General features: G+C 46.8%; 2 protein-coding genes across 2 annotated transcripts in view; one reads left to right on the forward strand and one right to left on the reverse strand.

The window, feature by feature from the left end:
- Positions 1–21,807, reverse strand: part of Cow (Proteoglycan Cow) — a 1,009,917-nt gene that overhangs the window by 162,687 nt on the left and 825,423 nt on the right. The window lies entirely within an intron of this gene.
- LOC143371247 (uncharacterized) lies at positions 19,097–21,574 on the forward strand. Its single transcript, XM_076816209.1, has 3 exons — positions 19,097–19,279; positions 20,330–20,616; positions 20,676–21,574. Exons 1-3 carry the CDS (start codon positions 19,099–19,101, stop codon positions 21,060–21,062), a joined length of 855 nt encoding a protein of 284 aa, XP_076672324.1. The 5' UTR covers positions 19,097–19,098; the 3' UTR covers positions 21,063–21,574.

Consider the following 21,807-nt stretch of genomic DNA (forward strand, 5'->3'; position numbering starts at 1 on the left):
AAAATCATTTTAATTTTTGCATCCCGCTTAAATATTTGTTGGGATTTTGCGAGGACTACAAGCGCATGGTTATTAATGCGCGTCATGAATTGATTTTAATATAATCGCGCAACGATAACAATTCTCTAATAGGATCGTCGACGTTGGAACCAGAAATTGAATTACTTAAAGTGCAATGGCGGATGCCCCATGTGACGCTGAACGACGTTAATAAGCTGTGGTTGCTACATGCTTTGGAAAGTGGACAAAACCTGAGCATTAGTTTTCGCTCGTGGGATCTGTACGAGTATCCTCTCTTACAGAGCACTACCAAGCATTCGTGGCCCGTGAAGACAGCTGCGCAGCTGGAGAAGCCGCGACACATTATCTTTGCTCTACAGACTGCTCGAAAGAATGTGATGGACGAAGATGTTACTCGGTTTGACCACTGCAAATTTACCAATGTAAAACTTTTTCTTAATTCGGAATTTTATCCATACGATGATATGAACTTGGACTTTGACTAGAATAGGCATGCCGTCTTGTTTAACATGTATACACATTTTCGTAAATCGTATTATGGACATAGTTGCAACGAGGCATTATTCACCGTTTCTCAATTTTTGCAATTTGGTCCCCTTGTGGTGATTGATTGCTCGCGACAAAATAAGTCGATCAAGAATGGCACCGTGGACGTGCGCATAGAATTCGATTGTAATGAGAATGTGCCTGCAAATACTACAGCCGAATGTCTGATTCTGCACGATCGGGTGGTTGAATACAATCCGCTGACAAACATGGTGCGCAAAATCAATTAAAATGCCACGCTACTTGCCCGCCCTCTCCTGTGCTAAATTCGTACAAAATTTCATAGTGAAAATCAACATGTTTTACGAGAAAGACCACATTCTCCTATCTGTCTTGGAAGCGGGCGGACCTCTAAATTGTATCGATAATAGGCATACCAACATTTGGTGACCTGCAAGGGTTCATCGTTGATGGAAGATTTGTTGTCAAGGAAGTGGCTGTCCTACGAAGGGGAACAATTCTCTGGCACTATATTTTTGGGAGTTCGATGCCGCAATATCTTCTTACGAAATCTGACAAATCGAGCTTTCAGTGGTAAAATATCATGGACTACGATAGGAAGATGGAGACGTTCCGTACAGTATGGCTAAACAGCTAATTACGAAAGCTGTTGCTGATGCGATCGATGAAGAGGATGATGCACTCCATATCGTATACGTTAAAGGGCTGCAGAAACGCGACTGGCTTGCTGATTTCCTCGACGAAAATACGAGAGGGGACATAATCATTGAGACGCTGGACATTGACTACGAAGATATCAAATCTCTAAATAAGCTAAATTGTAGTTAATACACTACGATGTGACAGACACGCAACACACTGTGCCTTGCAAAATGTATTTAAAATATTCAACTGGTGGTCTAAATGCCAGGGAGCAATGCAAAAATAAAAATTTAATCAATTTTTAATGCATATAAAACTGTTTACCGTCCCTCCCCAACCCAACCTCCTACGTGTGATGTACACCAGATTAGGATGATGGCTATAATTATTATGAAGAAGTGGTTCCATACACGTTTGACACACAATCAGAGTGGTATGATACACGCTGAAAGTGGTATAATTGACGTTCTATACACGATCAAAGTGGTTCAATACACGTTCGATATATGTTCAGAGTGGTACGATACACGTTGAAAGCGGTATGGTGGATGTTCAATACACGTTCATAGTGGTATGATTGACGTTTGATACACGATCAAAGTGGTTCAATACATGTTCGATATATGTTCTGAGTGGTACAATTCACGTTCGATACATGTTCAAAGTAGTTCAATACATGTTCGATACACGGTTGATATGCGATCAAAGTGGTGCGATTCACGTTTGATACATGTTCAATACACGTTCGATGCACGTTCAGAGTGGTACGATAGGTGTTCAATACGCTCGGTATATGTATCATTCGGGAAAGACTAATGTCAGAGAGCTGACGATGGGGGACTTGGTTAGGCGGTTGACTCGCAACGTTGAGGTCTTGGGTTCGAGCCCCGTCGCCGAGATTCTGTTTTTCATTTATATTAATATCTTAAATTAATATTTCCCTCCTTACCGACGTCGCCCAGCGGTTCTCCTCGATGCACTTTCGGTATCGGTTCGATATCGATTCGGCATCGATTGATTCGATATCAGGTCTCGCGCTATACCCCCCACCACTCCACCATCCCTATGACGTCATCAACCGCCGCCGCCCGCAAAACAAATTTTGAAAATTTTCAAACTCAAATTTGGATTTCCTCCTCACGAATCTATATAGCTGAGCCTCACATATATGGGCGCACACATACTCGAAAGAAATTTCAGGGGACTGCTTGACGGGACAAATTTTCAACCACGGAAATTTCAGATAAAATCGATAGTAGTTAAACTAAGCCGATTCTGGATTAACGCAGGGAGAAAATTCAAAGCGATCCGCTACCCTGTTTCACTCCAAGGTCAGATCACCCCCGCGATCGACCCGTACGATTCGTGACGTTCGAACAGGGAACGTGAGAGATATACATCCCCCTCTCCCCCTCTCCCCCTCTCCCCCTCTCCCCCTCTCCCCTCTCCCCCTCTCCCCCTCTCCCCCTCTCCCCCTCTCCCCTCTCCCCCTCTCCCCCTCTCCCCCTCTCCCCCTCTCCCCCTCTCCCCCTCTCCCCCTCTCCCCCTCTCCCCCTCTCCCCTCTCCCCCTCTCCCCCTCTCCCCCTCTCCCCCTCTCCCCCTCTCCCCCTCTCCCCCTCTCCCCCTCTCCCCCTCTCCCCCTCTCCCCCTCTCCCCCTCTCCCCCTCTCCCCCTCTCCCCCTCTCCCCCTCTCCCCCTCTCCCCCTCTCCCCCTCTCCCCCTCTCCCCCTCTCCCCCTCTCCCCCTCTCCCCCTCTCCCCCTCTCCCCCTCTCCCCCTCTCCCCCTCTCCCCCTCTCCCCCTCTCCCCCTCTCCCCCTCTCCCCCTCTCCCCCTCTCCCCCTCTCCCCCTCTCCCCCTCTCCCCCTCTCCCCCTCTCCCCCTCTCCCCCTCTCCCCCTCTCCCCCTCTCCCCCTCTCCCCCTCTCCCCCTCTCCCCCTCTCCCCCTCTCCCCCTCTCCCCCTCTCCCCCTCTCCCCCTCTCCCCCTCTCCCCCTCTCCCCCTCTCCCCCTCTCCCCCTCTCCCCCTCTCCCCCTCTCCCCCTCTCCCCCTCTCCCCCTCTCCCCCTCTCCCCCTCTCCCCCTCTCTCTTGTCTCTATAGACAAAACCTAGGGAGGTATTACGCGTAGAAGATTCATGTCGAAACGTCCATGGACACTGTGAATTTGGTAATCGAGCGAACACCAATCGAAAAGCATATAGCTATATTGATTGAAAGTTCACATCCGAGAATAATGCGCATATACTATGCGAGTGTAAGTATAGATGTTCACAATCTAACAAAGAGTGCGGTTCGTAGTATTCGCTTTCTCAAATTAGTTTTTCATGTGTGTGTGTGTATGTGTGCGTACGTGCGTGCGTGCGCGTGTGTGTGTGTGACGCATGTTAGATTCCACAGTGCATATAATTCCAAATTTTCTGAACGTTTTCCAGTGCGCACACACAACCGCCACCATTGTGGAAAGCGCATCGCACAGTGTTCGCCGTAGGCATTGATGTCAGTTTAGGAACGAGTGTGTCAGGCATGATTCCGCAATAATTATCATCAACGTCGTAGCCGTTGTCGTCCTAGTCGATGTCGTCGTCGTTGTCGTCGTCGTTCTTCTTCTTCTCGTACATCTCAGCGATATCTATAATGTTTATGGTTGTTCATAGGAGCAGTTGTAGTAGCCAATCCTTTTTCTCTACTCCCTTCACGAACACCACGTCGACAGTTACGAGCTCGCGGGAGAGAATTCTGGAAGCCTATGATACGGTACCCAACTGTGGGACCAGCGAAGCCCGTGATGATGCGCTCTGAGCCAGGTCGTTTGACGCTTCTCGAACGGCGACAGCCGAGCGTAGGTGTGTGGTGGTTCGAATAGCCAATGGTAGATCGTCTTTTCTGTGTCGCGATTATTCGCGAGAATCGCAATTTCCTTAGGGCCGAATGTGTTACGTTCAGTCTTAAAGCCTTGTAGGTCGACCACGACGGATAACATCATTAGACAATAGTAGTATGTAGTAACAGCGACGATGTCAGAATAGCGACTGAAGTTATTGCGATCAGCATCGTCCTAGTAGTTGCTGTTTGCATCACGTGATTTTGCGCACGACGTTCGTCAAAGGGCTACACTAGACTATACGGTCATGTATGAGCAAACAATATGCAGTGGTATTAGCGGGTACGTTATCTCTACACTCGAAGTCGATTCGCACGTCCGCCGTTGCACTCTTCACCGACTCGTTCTGTTGAGAACAATCTATGATCATGTAAGAATTCGATCGCGTTCAACAACGGTTCGCCGTAGCCATAGTTCGAACGGGTAAATTTCGCGTACATATCGTACAGCAGCGCGTATTTACATTTATCGAAATCCAGGTTCAGGTCGTCGTACGGACACGCCTCGGAATTCAGAAACAATCGTACGTTCGTGAGTTTGCACGCGTCGAATCTGCTCGCGCTTTTCTTGAGATTATTCTTTCGATCGGTGTGCATAGCGAATATCACGTATCGTGGTTTCTCGATCTGCGATAAGGCTTTCACGGTCCACGTGTATTTCGTAGTCGTTTGCAGCAATAGATACTCGTACAGGTCCCACGATCGGAAACTCATCGCGATCGGTCGATCACTTTGCAGGAAACGTAGCATCGACAATTTGTTCATCTCTTCTAACGCGACGTGGGGCATACGCCATTGTATCTTGCTGACCTTGAGTTTCGGAATTATTGTGGGGGTGATGGAGGCTGCGTACATCGCGTTCGTGTCGACTCGCGTGCGAATCAGGATCAACTCGTGTCGCGCGTTCTTCAAGATACGCCTGTAATCCTCACAGAATCCCAGTAACGCGTTCAGGGGCATGCAGAAATAGAACGCCGCGGTATTAAAAATGTCTTTGTCGTACGCTATGGTATGGTTCCAACCAGCGTTCATCAGCGCTTTGCTCCTGTCGGCGGACAACGACGCATAAAGCTTCAGTGCGGTGGTGATTCCCAGATTTCTGGAACGATCGATATCCACTCCGTCCAGTTTGTATCGAACTTCGTCGAACATGAACGCGACGCAGTTGCTGTCCAGAAAAACTCTCGCAGCGGCTTTCACGTCCTCGGAAGTCGTCGCGACTGTCATCAAAGCGACGCGACCTTCAACGTACAGATAACTTTCGCACGGGAGCGTGTACAGATCTTGTTGCTGAATGCGTATTCTTACCTCATCGTTATTGTCGAACGTCGTGTTGGCGTACAAATTGTAAGCGTGCACCTCGATCTTCGTGATACGATCGTCAAAAATCGGCGTACTCGTCACGTCCAATATGGTAGACATCGTGTACGTATGTATGTAAGTGATATGTTAGTATGTAACGATGAATTCCAGGGATCGTAGGAAACGCGCGTTTCGATGAGTCAACGGCTTTCCGCTTCTTCTTCTTCTTGTTCCCGTTCCGCTCCCCGTTTTTATCAGCGCACCTGTTGTTGTTGTTATTGGTGGTGGTGGTGATGATGATGATGTTGTTTCGCTTTGACGATGATGCGTGACAAAGACGAGAGGAGTAGCAGCAGCAGCAGCAGCAGTAGCAGCGACGGTGAACGAGGCGTCGTACGTGTGATCGAACACCAACATGCTATGCACTCGCGTGCGCGCGCGGTTACATTATCTTATCGCACGAGCGCCGTTGCACGTGGAAGCGAATCGTTATTTTTTCTCCGCGAAAATCTATAGGACGATCGTATTGATCAACGATACGTACCGTTAGATCGTGTATCACTCGTGCAACGATTGGCAAGTAAATGACGTGTCGCGGAGTTTCTGATACCTTATATCCCGGGGGCACGCGAGGCGAAAATGCGTGAACCGTGTGTACCGGTTTGTGATTGCTGTACGCAACGGTAGTGACCTTGCACGTTACTGTGATCACGTTAACGGTTATAATGTTCATGGGTTCGTCGGACTCGTGCCAGGTTTTCGGTGTTAAGACACGCGTCGTCGAGAATCCCAACAACGATCCCGCGTTGTTCGGTTTCGCGAAGTCCACGACGAACAAGCAATACAGCTCGCTTTTCATGGTGTTGTTGTTAGCTCGTAGCACTAGCGAATACTTGTCGTCGTCGTCGTCGTCGTCGTCGTCGGTAGCGTTAGCCGCAACACGATTTTTGCGATCGCGAGGATATTGATCGAGCAGTCGATGCCTCAAGTACTTGGCGATGGCGTCTAATTCGTAGGAACCGTGGGGAATCGTAATGTATTCGCGAGCGACGTCGACGCTGGGGATTGCGGCGTTCTTGTTTGCGACGAAGTAGAATGTATCGTTGCTCGAGTCGATGTTCGGTATCGTGTGAAACGTCTCAAAGTCGGCGAGTCCTAGTTCGTACAGTCCGTCACTCAAATCTATCGGTGGAAAATAATTAACCGTGAGCACGCTGCCACGACCTGTTAACGTGAGAGTCAGTGACATTGTACTACCCATGCTGACGGTTACGCTAGTGAGACTGAGAGAAAGAAAGTGACTCGGACATACGATTGCTCGTCAATTGATCTTGGATAGTGTTGAGGCCAAAATTCCAGAGCCTTTTGTCAAAGAAATTGTACGCACAAGTGACCGCAATTCGTCTCGTCGAAACGCTGAAAGCAATCGTGATAGTACTTGATCGCGGTCGTCGTCGTCATCGTTCCCCGACCGAAATAGTCGATCATTTCCGAGGGTGGTCGCAAATTCCCAAACCTGTCAAAATACTGCACGCGTGATCCGCGTTTTGCGTACGCTACCCAGTGCGTGCCTTCGCCGCGATTCTCGTCCAGATTAGCGATAGCGCATTCGTTCGGTCGGACGCGCGCGGGGAGTGTATTGCGCGTAAACACCCCCCGAAAGAACGGTACAATGATGCACTCGCGCTTTAATTGCAAGTTAGTCATAGGTTGTTGTTGTCGCTGACGTCGCGTTATCGTCACATTCGTCGGCGCAAGCCTGGTTGTTTGACTATTTTTTTCTCCTCGGTCGTCGTCTCAGGTTCATGCCGGCGCCGCGCTTGTACGGTGACACATACATTCCTCGTACTTCCATCGCCCGATTATGACGCAACGTCTCTTCCAGCTGTTTTCGCGCAGCCTTCGTGTCGTTAAGGGTTTTGGTGATACCCGCCGCTCCACCGGCCAATGCACCGATAACCGACAGAGCGGGTAGAAGAAGCGGGAGAAAACCACCGCGTTTCGCCACTGTTGTCCTCTGGACTTACGTTTCTTTCTCGTAGTCCTTCTGCTTCTTCTTCTTCTTCTTCTCATACCCATGCCGAGTTTAGACTTAGCTTTCATCGCGGCCCACACTCCAGTCGCTGTTGCTTTTTCACCAAAAGTCACGTCGTTCGCGAACACTCGGTTTCGCGCTCGTTCAGCTAGTGCGTGATGCGCCACGCGTCGGCCCTCCACGTCCCGGTGCCGCGAGTACGCGATATCGTGCTCTCGACAAGCGGCGTCCAGCGGATTTATACCTTCGTCGCCGCGAGCCAATCGCTTCAGCAAACGCATCCCTGGTCAACAGAACTGATAACCCGGAATGTGCAGCTCTATCGGTAAACGATTTATGATCCTATTCACGAGACCCCATCCTGCCTTCGTTGACTTCTTCTTCTTTTTCGATTTACACGTTACCGCAACCATACGTATGAAAATGCAGATACACGGGGTTGCAAGCACATTCGCAAGTCAACGGTTCTTCGATAGTGATCGATTCGACGAATACTACGATTCTGAGTCGCTCGATAGTCGCTGCGGGTATAAATAGCTATCGTGTTATAGATTTTCGACGAGGATAGGCCATGCGATTCGCGAAACAGCCGAACGCTATTCGCGTGACCGCGAACAGAATGTTGGAGGATGTGACGTGGAACGAGAGGCGATCACGCCGACACGGTTCGTTGCTGCCGAACAGCGTGCGAGCCGTGATCTGCGGTCCGTTCGGATGCGTGAAAACGAAAGTGCTTCTCATCCTGCTGGAGAGTCCGAACGATTTGCGCTTCGAGAACGTGTACGTGTACTCGAAATCGTTGCGACAGCCAAAGTATCGGTATCTGGAGCGAGTGTTGTCGCGCGTTGGCGGACTCGGATAATTTCCCTACTCGGACAGCGCCGAGATCGTCCCGCCTAGAGACGTTCGACCCGATTCGATTTTCGTGTTCGACGACATGGCCAGCGACGAACAAACAGCGCTCCGCGAATACTTCTCCATGGGCAGGCACGCGAGCGTGGACTGCTTTTACTTGTGCCAATCGTACGCGCCAATACCGAAACACTTGATCAGAGACAACGCGAATTTTCTCGTGCTGTTTAAACAGGACGGTACAAAATTGCGTCCTGTGTACAACGATCACGTGAACACGAACATGACGTTCGAGGCGTTCAACGATCTGTGCGCGAGATGTTGGAGACGTCGATACGACTTCGTGGACAGCTCCATGTACGATGGTAGGTACCGACGTGGATTTAAAGAGTTCGTGGTAGCGCGAGGACATCAGTAGGCCGCGAGTCCTTCATCGAGCAACACTGGGTATGGCTAACGGACCAGCGGCGGAGACGACTAGCGGTGCCAACATAGAGACCACGCAGCTGCAACAACAGCAACAAGGAATGAAACAGAAACAGCGACGTAGACAACAGCCGCGAGACTTTGAGACGAAGAAGAAAATTGCTAAAATCAGCGACGCTATACGAAAGATTTACATGAGCCTGAAAATCGGTAAAATGGCGACAAAAGCCGTTGCTGAGGAGAGTGCGAGTCCGATCGTCGAACCGTTGAAACACTTGGTCGACAACACTGCGGTGTTGAGAACGAACCCAGCAATGCCATCGAAGCTACAACCATTGTGACGTAGCGTCCCAAGGCGAGAAATCGAGCGCGCAGCGGTGCGACCGGGAGTGAGCGAGAGGCCGAGATTGCGCGGGCGACCGCGGCCAAACCGTACTGAACCGAGCCGAAGACCGCCGATCTCGCGACGCGTCAAGCGATGACGCTCACTCCCCACTGCGCCGGTAGATCGCGTCGATTCTCGCTGATAAGAATTTCCGAGAATCGGGACATAAGCCCCGGCGTCACGAAGCCAAGACAGTTCCAGTGGGGATACGGATCCCCCACCACCTGACCTGCCTGGATGCTGCCCGGTGCGAGTCGTGGTAAACCCTGTAAAAACCAGCTGATCACACGATCGCTCACCTTCTCGTTTCCTCTACCGCTCCGACAAGAGACACCTGGAAGTTGCCCGGTCTCTTTCCTACTACCGCTCCGACAAGAGACGCCTGGAAGTGGCCCGGTCTCTTTCCTACTACCGTTCCGACAAGAGACGCCTGGAAGTTGCCCGGTCTCTTTCCTACTACCGATCCCAACAGGAGACGCCTGGAGGTTGCCCGGTCTCTTTCTCCCTACCGCTCCCGTAAGAGATGCCTGGCCACTACCCGGTCTCTTACCTACCGCTCCGATAAAGAGACGCCTGGAAGTTGCCCGGTCTTTTTCTCTCCACCGCTCCGACAAGAGACGCCGGGAAGCTGCCCGGTCTCTTTCCTACCGTTCCGGTAAAGAGACGCCCGGCCGTTGTCAGATCTCCAGCCCGTTCTGATAGCGACAACGTGTCGATAAGCAGTTAAAGCAAGCGTGTAAATATTGTACATAATAACGGTAGGACACAAGTCAATAAACGCAGTTTCATCAACATGTAAGGATCTCGTCAAACCCTGGCGTACCGACTGAGTCTACCTTTAAATCCTTATCTCTGGAGGAACGACCGTCACACCATTGCTCGTCAAGAGGAAGCATCAGCAGCAACAAAAGCAACAACAACATCGGTTGAAGAAAAAACGATTATCCTTTACTCCGTCCACGGTCGAAGCGACGATACGTCCCGAAACGACTCTGCTACCGGATTCGAACAACTACGACGACGACGACGACGACGACACCGACGAGGACGACTACGAAACAACCGAGGAGCATGATCTGGGACAGGGTGAAACGGACGAAACGATTCGGGAAGTTCTCGAGCCGAGAACCACCGTCGACAACCTCGACGCGTACACCCGAAACGCAGCAGGACCGCTATCGCACGAATATCTGCAACTGTTCTTCACCGATACCAGGAAACTGGTCGACAACGTGTACGGAGTGTACTTAAGCGACGGCGAGCAGCTGATGATCGGTGATTTCGTGCTCACCATCGACGAGAACGACGACCTTAGCGTGAAGGGCAAGCGATACGCAGGCACTCAAGGCTTGTACGAACAGCTGTTCATGCGAATACCGAACGATCGGGTGTACACGAATGCTGATCTCGAAGCGTACCGAAGCATCTTGTTGTCAACGAACGCGCATAAACGGGACCATTCGGCTAGCAAGCCCACGCTAGGCAACAAGGGCTACAAGTACAGGAAAATCGTGTCGTTGTTGGTTAGCGGAGACCGTAATGGCGGCGGCGGCGAGAGTACGCACGAATGTCGAGGATTACTCATCGACGATGCGATGACGGTCACCGATAACGCGATCGATTACGTGTACTGGGATGATCCGAACGAATTGGTCGATAGACTACTTCGTTCATAGAAATCGCCTCCATCGTGGAGGAACTTCGCGAAGTCGGTCTCATCGTAAATTGATCGTTCATATCGACGATGCGTCAGTCTCCTTCGCAATCGCCACTAGCATGTCGGTGAACAAGTTTGGCGCGAGTTTGCGCGGCACCGCCGATGCTACCGTTGACCGCGACAACGATCAACGCATGGAGACGATTCGCTCGCGAAATCTGTACGTCGCAAATTACGTTCGGGGGAACGCGCTGTGTCTAGGTACCGATCGGTCGACGTTCGACGTAATGGAACGCAAGATGCGTCGCGTGACACATCCGGAGGAGGATACCGACGCTGCGACGAAACGATACGTGGACGACATGGAACGTATCGTCGGACGTGCCCTCGACACTATGGAGGAAGACATGAATGAATTGATTACGAAACGACTGGGCGCTTTGAAGAACGCGATAAATACCGCGGTGGAAGGATGTCTCCATGACTTGGAGAATTTGATAAATACCGTGATGCAACAACGCCTCGATCATTTGAAGGATATACTCGATGAGCTCGCGACACCGAACGCGGAAGCACACAAACGAAAGGAAGCGCGACGATGAGCGTGGATTCGCACAACGACGACGACGACGACGACGACGACGACGACGACGACGACGACGACGACGACGACGACAAGCCGACGATGACAGCAAACCCCGCCAGCAACGTACGTGTTTCGAGTGCGTTTCGCGTGCTTTCGAGAGCTTGGTGCTGTATTTAATGCCGGTCGCGGAACGTGATTGTTGTCGTCATTATCATCATCATCATCATCATCATCATCATCATCATCGTTATGAGCACCAGTAAGGAGCGAATACAATTGGTCGACGAACTGCATGCTCCCGCCAGACGAAATTTCCAGCAGAGGCGCGTCGTCACTCGAGGCTACGATGATATGTGGCAGGCAGACTTGGTGGAAATGCGCGCGTACACTAACCACAATCGCGGTCATAACTACATACTCACGATCATCGATACGTTCAGCAAGTACGCGTGGGCAGTGCCCGTGAAAACGAAAAGCCGGCGCTACGTGACCGGGGCTTTCGCGACCGTGTTGCGACGGAACGGCAGATGCCCACGAAACCTACAAACCGATATGGGAAAGAAGTTCTACAACGCGGAGTTTCAACGATGCGTGACGTCTTGCGGAATCAACCACTATTCGACGTACAGTTTGATGAAAGCGTGGATCGTCGAGCGTGTCAATCGCACGCTGAAAAACCTGATGTGGAATCAATTCTTCTTGAACGCGTCCTATCGCGGATTGGATCTGTCACCGACGCTCGTGCGCACCTACAATCATCGCAAGCATGGCATGATAAACGCGCGACCCGTCGACGTTACCTCCGCCACTCGTTTGCCATCCATCTTGCGTGAACCGTCGTCTCGTCAGACACCGCGCTACGACGACGACGACGCGCGAAATTCCACGTCGGCGACAAAGTACGCGTGAGGAAATCCAAGATGATCTTCGAGAAGGGATACACACCGAACTGGTCAACCGAGCAGTTCGAAATCACCGCGGTACAACGAACGCTCCCGGTAACGTACATCCTACGCGATTCCGCGGGGAAGCCGACCTCGGGCGGATTCTACGAGCACGAGCTGCATTCTGTCGCGAATCCGGACGTTTATCTGGTCGAGAAGATTGTTCGCCGCAAGGGGAATCGGGTGTACGTGAAATGGTTGGGATTCGACTCGTCCAAGAACTCGTGGATACAGGAAAAGGATGTTCTGTGACGCTAAGCAGCTTCTTATTAATTAAATTAATAAATATAAACGTACGTTCTACATTTTTATATATAGTTATTCTTTATTCGATTCTTTGTTTTTAAAAATAAAGAATAATACACATACACTGTTAGTTCTACAATATGTTTATCATTACCCTACGCTACGTCCATACATTGCATACTCGTGCGTGACGAAAAAAAAATCATACGCGAGATTAATGAAAACGTATGTACATATGCTCATGCATTGAATCACGCGCATACACATGCCCACTACATCGCGAGATATGCATACGTGAGTCATGGGTCGCCATCGCACTCGGGGATCCGATAGTGTCTCCACGGAAGGGTACTGTCTTGATCGGGCAGTATGTATCGCTTATCGTCGTACGGGCTGATCGCGGTCTTATGCTCGTTGAAGAAAAATACATTGTGTAATCGCGAACGGATATGATTCTGTCGAATCGTCGTTTCCGCGTGCTCGCGAAGACATCGAACGTAGTCCTCGAACCGTATCTCGTTGGCGACCACGCTCCTCTTCACAACCTTCACTTTTATCGTCTCGGTCGTTCCCGCCGCCGCGTTACACACTCCACGTTGATTACCGCCCTGGTAAACAAACGTTTCTCAAACGCGGTTTCAAGTTCCTCCCACACGACCTTGGGTGCCATCGCTCGAGTAGCGAGTCCGCAAGCTTTGCGTAATAACCGTCGACGCACTATCGCGCGCAATGTTTTTGTCCGCGCCAGCAGCGATACCATCCGCTGTTTCGACCACTCCGGCACGCGTTCGTCTTGCTGATACTCGACGATAAGACGATGTCGTATATCTGATGCATTTCCAGTGTTGCTTTTCCCACACCAAGCTCACGTACCATAAAAGGTTGTGAAGTATCATCATCATCATCATAATCGTCGTCGTCGTCATCGTCATCATCATTATCATCACTCTCATGAAAAATCTTCTCATCCACACACAAATACAATAACTTTGTGTATCGTTCCCGCTCATCAATTAGCTGTAGCATTTTATGCCGCACACCCACTCGAAATGCCTTGATATTGCGAACGATTAATAATAAACGACGTTCGCTGCTGCTGCTGCTGTCCAATAATGGTTTCTTTTGTTTGTCTTGGAACTCATCGATAATATGCATGAATTCATCGTACATGCATATCCAGTTCTTGCATTGCTCAATCGTGCACAAATCCATACAACTCTGCGACAACGTTTTATACACTTTCACAAATACATCCATTTTTGTTTCATTACATCCATTTTTCAGCATTAGAACTGTGTTCGTTCCTCTCCCACCTCCTACTCCTCAATCTCCTCCAGCTCTAACAGTTTCGAATACGCCTCCAATTTTATTACATTCAGATGTCTAACGATAACTTGTGCCCGACGTTTACTACTGTCGCGTACACGGTCTGAACGCTGAAACACTTCGATAAGATCTAGTACATTGTCACACCTCTGCATAAAATCACTACATTCTGTAGCGGTACACAAACCTCTTATAGTCCCTGGTCAACGTGATATTCGCGCGTTTGAACATGTCCATTGCATCCGAACATATGTAAACTCAGTTACGCTCCAATTTATATAACCTCTCTACCTAAAATCCCTCACACCCTGGTCCCTAATGATAGATATAGGGTTTCGCCTTAAACCTTGTCACGCTTCTACACATAATATTCTGGCGATGCAAAATCGCGGAAGCATATGCGCATTATTCTCGGAAGTTAACATTCGATTATAAACTATATGTTCTGTTTTTTGGCTTCGCGATCATGCGATGGTAATACAGGTTTCGACTTGCATATTCGTCTTGTGCACATGATGGTGTTAATAATAATAATAATAATACGTATGTTTTGTCTGGAGACAGTGGGAAAGAGCCGCATAACATATATACCTACCTCGCTCGCGCGCTCCAAATTCGAACGTCGCGAATCGTAAGCGGGTATCGCGCCTGCGCGGCGGCGACGCGGCTATCGTGAACGCCATCTGACCTTGTAACGAAAAAGGGTGGCGGGTAACTTCGAATTTTTTTACCGCGTACTATTCCCGGAAGTAGACCTTTGATCATAATAACAATATGTTTTCGGCGTGGTGATCATGTGATGGTCATGTAAGTTTCAACTTGCATCTTCTACGCGTAATACCACCCTATCTTTTGTCTATAGACCCAGAAAGAGAGAGAGAGAGATGTATAACGTCTATCTCTCTCTCTCTCTCTCTCGCGCGCGCGCCCTCCAAATACGAACGTCGCGAATCGTTCGCTGCTATCGCGGGAGCGATCTGACCTTGAGTCGAAAAGAGGGTGACGGGCTGTTTTGAATTTTCGCGCCTCCGATAGCGCGTGATGAGTCATCGGCGGTATCCTCTCCCGCGGTCACGAGTCGCGTTCCCCTACCCCGCATCACCCCCTCGTCCACGGCGCGGTATCCCTCGCCCTGCTTCACACCCTCGTCATCGATGCGGTACCCCTCGCCCCGCTTCACCCCCTCGCCATCGGTACGAAACCCCACACCCCGCTTCACCCCCCCCCCCCCGCCATGGGTTGATCCGGAACACCCCTATTATGCCTACTGTTAATCTAATATACTAACTAAATTTGGTCGAATTTATTATTTCGGATGAACCAGATGAAAGCTTCAGTGGTCACCGTAATAAAAAAAACGCTGCCGGGAGATCGCCCATAATTCTTGTACTTATTTATATATTCCTTTGCAAAAAAATACTACAAGAACTTAAAAATATATATTTTCGAATACACAACCGTTTATTTAAAAAAAGTCTTCAAGTTTTTCCAAAAAAATCCAGAAAACACGTGTTTTAGACTCCACACGTAGGCATGACCTCTTAACACGTTAACTGCTACGCCCTGGTGCCTAACTTTCCGTGCCACTCGACATCGCGAAGCGGTGAGCTGAGAATTAAATTAATTTTTTATAAAATACTATACTTTTCATACAATATCTTTAGTTTCCAAGGAACGATGTCATCCAAAAGAAAAGTTAAGGCTCAGACCGACGCACAGTGAAAGAAAATGACACAGTCGGCGTCAAAAATCGATTCCCACGCTTAATCGAAATGAAAAATAACGAAATGTACTTGGTGTACTGGGGTATTAGGTATCGCTGATTACGAATCTCTCGTACGATTTTTAAAAAAGAAGATGGCGGATCCAATATGACCGCCTAAACTCGGCTAAAGCTAGTAAATAAAATAAAAATAAAGATTATTGTCATAAAAAAATGTTAGAAGAATTGTTTATTAATAATTTAAACAATTTTTTAACAAAGTGACAGTAAAATCCATTTCATAACATTAAATTGATCAAATTTTGTTGTAACATTACTATAAACAATTCATTGTTATTAAACAATTTGTTAACATACTAGATTTCAGTAATGTTCAATAACGATAAGTGCAATTTGGAAGGTACATTGTTTTTATGACGTAGGCACTACTAAGTAAGGATTCTTGAAAATTTCATCCCCACGGGAGTGAAAGGGGAAATGTATTTTCTCGGACTCCTTAATATCTTTTAGGCCTGATTAGATATCACCTTGGTTTTCACTTACAACGGTTGCCCACACAAATGCCTAAAACTCAATTTCAGGATTTTCCCCTAACCAACCCCTAATGGAGTGAAATGGGTTTTCAGATATTCTTTTGTCACGTCCCGGGTGAAGGTCTTTTTAGGGGAATGACATAGTTGGGATAGATCGGGAGGAAGCCTTGGCACGAAAACCAGTTTCGCGACACAAGGCTAGTTGAGGGAGTTTAGGCACGAAAACCAGCTTCGCGGCACTAAGGAGGATAGGACTTTGGCACGAAAACCAGTTTCGCGGCACTAGCAAACTGGGAGTCTTGGCACGAAAACCAGCTTCGCGGCACAAACAACCAGGGAAGGTAAAGCAGTAATCAAGCACCAGAGTGACACCCGTTAGACACAAGCATGGATATTTAAAGTCCTGATAATTGAATTTACCGTTGCATTAATATAAGAAACCTCGCGTTATATTTCTTTATAATAGAGGTAACGGTATGGTCGTACAAGGCCTATACGAAAGTAAGCCTTGTAAACACTGTAAGAAATCCCGAAGTTCGCGAACCGAGATCAGCTGTTGCAGTAGCTTGTTATGATTCGGTAATTCCGTAACCGAAGGATCACTACAATAATTCGAAGCGTTATTTAGAATAAGAACGTTTATTCAGTTTAAAGCATATGTGGTAATATTATAATAATGCGTGGGACGTTAAGCATTAGCACAAAACATTTATATAAATGGTAATCAATAGCAATATATAGATGAGCATGAAATATGCGAGTATTAGCAATGGACAAGAATATGAATAGCAATAAGGAAAAAATATGAAAGGGGAGAGCTGGTTACAATATAAATGGTGGTGATATGCGGTAGTAAAATAAGTAATTGTAGTCGCTCACAGTGGTTGTCGATAGTGAATCTCTCGTCGAGCGGGGTTGCACTGATTTTAATGCACGTTTTAGCAAATTGTTACGTTCTTAGGACTGTTTCCATGGAAGAAATTTCCGTAGAAGAGGGCTGCGGCCTCTGGGGCCCTTGTATTTATACGGTGTTTAGGTATGAGGGGTGTGCGCGGTATACACCGTGACTCATGCACGAAATATGCGTCGCAATAAGACTTCCGGGGTTTTTATAAAGGGCATTCGAAAAGGATTTCGCAATATTATTTCCGGGGTTTTTATGAGGGGCGCTCGAGAAGGGGGACTCAAACTAGTTAAATGTGGTTTGCGTGTTTTAGTTGGAACGAGATAAGAGTGGCTTTGACTCGGTGGGTCGTAGGGAGGTCGTGAGACGTAGTCTCGATGTAAGAGGGTTTTTGGGACGAGGGACTTGTTTAGACTTTGAAGGTGAGGGAGGAGATCGTACCTCGTAGGGCGTAGAGGGAAGGGGATTTCGTAGTAGATCATCTTGAGATGGGGACCGCTAAGGTACATCAAGGTGGTCGGTGGTTGGGGAAAAGGGGTAAGATTTGAATTCGAGGGATTTTGGCGAAGATTTGGAGTAATTTGTGGGGAAGACTCTAATTACGACTGCGCGAAAAATAGTGGGACGTCACACTTTAAAATCTCTTGGGCCCGATTAGATATCAACTTTGTTTTTCGTTACAATAGTTACCCCCACAAAGGTTATCAACAAATTTCAGGATATTGTCCTAATCAACCCCTAAGATGAAGAAAAGGGGTATAATTTGTTTTCACGGATCTCTCGAAAAGCTCTTCGGTACGATTCGGTATCAATACTTGGTTTAAGCCTAGCAACACAAATGCCTAAAAACCAATTTCAAAATTGTACCCTAATCAACCCTTAATGGTTTAACTCTGGATCTGGTGTACTAAGGCCGGGGGCACACGAGCGTTTTTTTTACGTCCGTCGCGACGGACGTCACGACGCTGCGTTGTAGAAATACATTGTAGAATATTAGAGTCCGCACACTGGCAACGGACGTTACTTTCAACGGACGATGCAACGCGCGTTGATTTTTCATCGACGTATTTATGCTAGAACGGACGTTACAAAACGTCGACGCACGTTCTGAATTATATACTCGGGAGTATAGCACGGCACACGAACGTACCGTCAGACGTCCGTTGCGTGAGAGCGTGTGTTGAGCACTCACATAAACTAATAAATAATGTTGCAATGACATGCGGGCGTCGCACTAATGGCGTAGCTAAGATTAGGATCGTAGCTTCAAGTCTTTCATATTCGACTATATGATTCTCAAATCCCTTTAGGAATAAGTTTTCTCCATTGCATTGTCTTCTTGTAACGGGACTCGGTCCTCCGTGTTTCCGCATAACCGTGTCTACTTTCGTTTTACAGCTTCAGCAATATTCGTTAGCTTGTAATATTTTAGAAAAAAAAGGTACATGATCCCAACATCTGGTCGGCCACCGGTCTCGTCCGCGCGGTACTACGGTGTACCAAATTGCCGGGTCATAAAACCCATACCGTCGGTAGATATTCAAAAGGTCAACGCGGCCAAAATAATCCTCGAACTCGCACAGTTATGAATTTCACGTGTACGTACCACCCTGCTAAGAAACCTTTTCCTCCACCACGACTCCCTCGAAAATGTAAGGGCGGTTCCTTGATTTCAAACTATAACCAATAGGAAATAATAACTTGCAACCGCCCACTCTGTCATCTATCCAATCAACGAAAATCCGAGCTTACTTTAACGATACAAGATTTCCGAATAGTTAGTTCACGACAAAACGTCAAATCCAACAGATCGAACACCAAAGATCCGAAGTCGCAATAACGCGGTGTGAAGTCATCTTTTCGCAAAATACTTATCCACTTGTACAATACTTACACATGTTCTTTATTAATATACTTTATTGTTATTGTTTTTTCAACGTCTGCTTCAACCAATTTATTCTCCTTTACCACGGTAAATCGTAGTAAGGGTGCATGTTGCAACACAGTAAAAATCAAGACGGTGATTTACGCCCTCCGTTGACTTGACTCTCTGCAGTCCAGTCGCATTGTGGAACACGTGCTCGCAAGCTCCGGTCCATTCGGTGCGCGAACAGCGTGTGATTGTCGAAATGGATATTAATATTGACATCGAAATATTAATTAGTGAAGTGGGGAAAAGAGAATTGATATGGAATACCTCGAATGAGGATCATAAAGATAAAAATAAGAAAAATGCAGCGTGGGTGGAAATTTGTTCCATTTTATTACGCAATTATGACTCGGAATCACAAACACAGCAGAAACGAATTGGTAAGTATTACTTTAGAATTATTTTATTATTTGCTTATTTAGATGTGTTATATTCTATCCAACTGCCATGACACTTTTCCGGTCTCACTCATGAAGTACTGTGTTAAAGCTTCGCGAAAACGATTTATGTTGCGATTGACATTTATATTCTCAATATGAATATAATCTTGCAAACCTGAAATACTTAACGTATCATCAAAATTAAAACCATCACGCTCGCGAACGAAATTGTGGAGAACGCAACAGCATTTGACAACATCAACAGCAAAATCAACGCGCACATCGATTGGTCTATGTAATATTCGCCATTTATTTGACAGAATACCAAATGTGCATTCAATGTAGCGTCTAGCCCTTGGTAACCGGTAGTTAAAAACCCTTTTATGTACTGGTAAGTGAGTGCCGGAATAAGGTCTAAGTAAATTCCTATGTAATCCAAATGCTTCGTCGCCAACAAATGCATAAGGTATAGCAATATCACATTCTGGCAATTGTGTAGGAGTGGGGATGCTGAGAGTGTTACGTTCCATGTGTTTCCATAGAGAAGAATTTCGAAATATCGTGGAGTCTGAATCTTTGCCGTATGATCCCACATCTAGATAAACAAACTTATAATTTGTGTCAGCTATAGCTAACAATCCAATCGAAAAGAAATGTTTATAATTCATATATAATGATCCACTTCGCTCAGGCTTAACGACACGAATATGCTTTCCGTCAACTGCCCCCAAGCAATTAGGAAAATTCGCGTGAATTTGGAATTCTTCAGCTATTTCGTTCCATGTATTTTCATCCGGCAAAGGAATACATTTTTTTTTCATTACATTCCAAATCGTTGTGCATACTGTCTGAATTATCTTTCCGGCAGTCGTTCTACCAATTCTAAAATTGTAGTGCAAATCTTTGAAACTGCATCCAGTGGCAAGATATCTAGGACAATAATTTTACACTGTTAACTTTTTACTTATAACAGTAATAAAAAGAATGTAAGCCGTGTTGCCAACTGTAGCATAACAGTGTTTTTAAAATATAAATTTTGTTTTTGTTTAGTAAAAGATATACAATCAAAATGGAGGTACATCCGAGACAATTATGTCCGCAATTTAAAAAAACAAAACGAGACTTCGAAATCCGGTTCTGGTAGAAAAAAGGTAAAAGAATATATCTACGGGCAACAGCTATCATTTTTAAAAAGAAATCAAGAATTGCGACCTACAGCAGCTAGTTTTGAGGATAACACTGAGGAAGTGTCCCAAGATAGGGACATTAATGACGCAGAAGATAACGGATTAAACGTCCATGAAACGCTTGCTTTTACTGAGAGTGCACCGATGAAGGTAAGTAGTTACGGTCACATTATCTTGTTTGGTTTTTACATATTGTGTGAATCTTTTAGGCCCCAGAGGTATCAGCTAACAATAAGAAAAAACGGCCGAATATTGAAGAAGCATTGGTGGATTTTATGAAGGCGAACACAAAAAAACAAAAACCACAAGAAGAAGACGAGGATGTGGCGTTTTTTTATTCGTTACTGCCGACAGTGAGAAAGCTAACTGCGGATCAAAAATTTTCTTTTCGGATGCACACACTGCAATGTTTACAAACAGTGAAAACTACACCACAAACAGAATCCCAACCTTTGTACGCCAATGTTTTTCATACACCAGACTCAAGACCACTATCCGCATCTTCAACTGGATCGTATTTTTCCCAATGGTCACCACACGAACAGTCAACTAACTCGCTACCGTCCGACAACTCTCAATATAAAAATTTGCAATAATTTAATACTTTAATCTCATTATAATTTTATAATAACTGCAATATGGTATCTGTAATGAAAATAAACTTATTTTTCTATGATCGAGAAATAATTACCTTAATGTTATGACCAACATTTCCTCTGGCGATATCGCGTTCTCATATTTGTGTCCTGATGCTTTATATGCTCTTTTATACAAGAAAGCAATTCATCGAACGAATTCATGGACATGCGAAAATAATTAAACCACTTTTCAGGGTATTTACGTAGTTGTCTGTACAACGTAAAATAATGCCCATATCTACATCGTTCCCCATTTATGGGATGTACCCAAAATTTTCTCTTTCGCCTACCTTTTAAATATAAATACGTCATGTATGAAAACGCTACAGTATCACACGCGTCCATATTGGTTGTACTGCCTTTGCGAACTGACGCAAAAGAAGCAACGCTCGTGTGTGGTGTACACGCACGTCCGTCACAATTGACGTCCGTCGCGACGGACGTAAAAAAAACGCTCGTGTGCCCCCAGCCTAAGTGTACATTGACTTGGGGCATCTTAAGTTTTGAAAAGTAGGTTGTGAACGAACATATACATATATAAATGTTCGTTATACAGAGGTTACTTTACCGAATTTACATAAAAAAATTGCTACAAAAACAGATATACAGTATTTTCTCGTTACTTCCACCACTAATGTCTCACTCTTGTCTGGCGAAGGCGAGAGCGAGCGAGAGGCACGTGCAAGTGAGGACGGTACGAGAC

The sequence above is a fragment of the Andrena cerasifolii genome, chromosome 7 (genome assembly GCF_050908995.1).
Source record: "Andrena cerasifolii isolate SP2316 chromosome 7, iyAndCera1_principal, whole genome shotgun sequence".
In the NCBI taxonomy this organism is placed as follows: domain Eukaryota; kingdom Metazoa; phylum Arthropoda; class Insecta; order Hymenoptera; family Andrenidae; genus Andrena; species Andrena cerasifolii.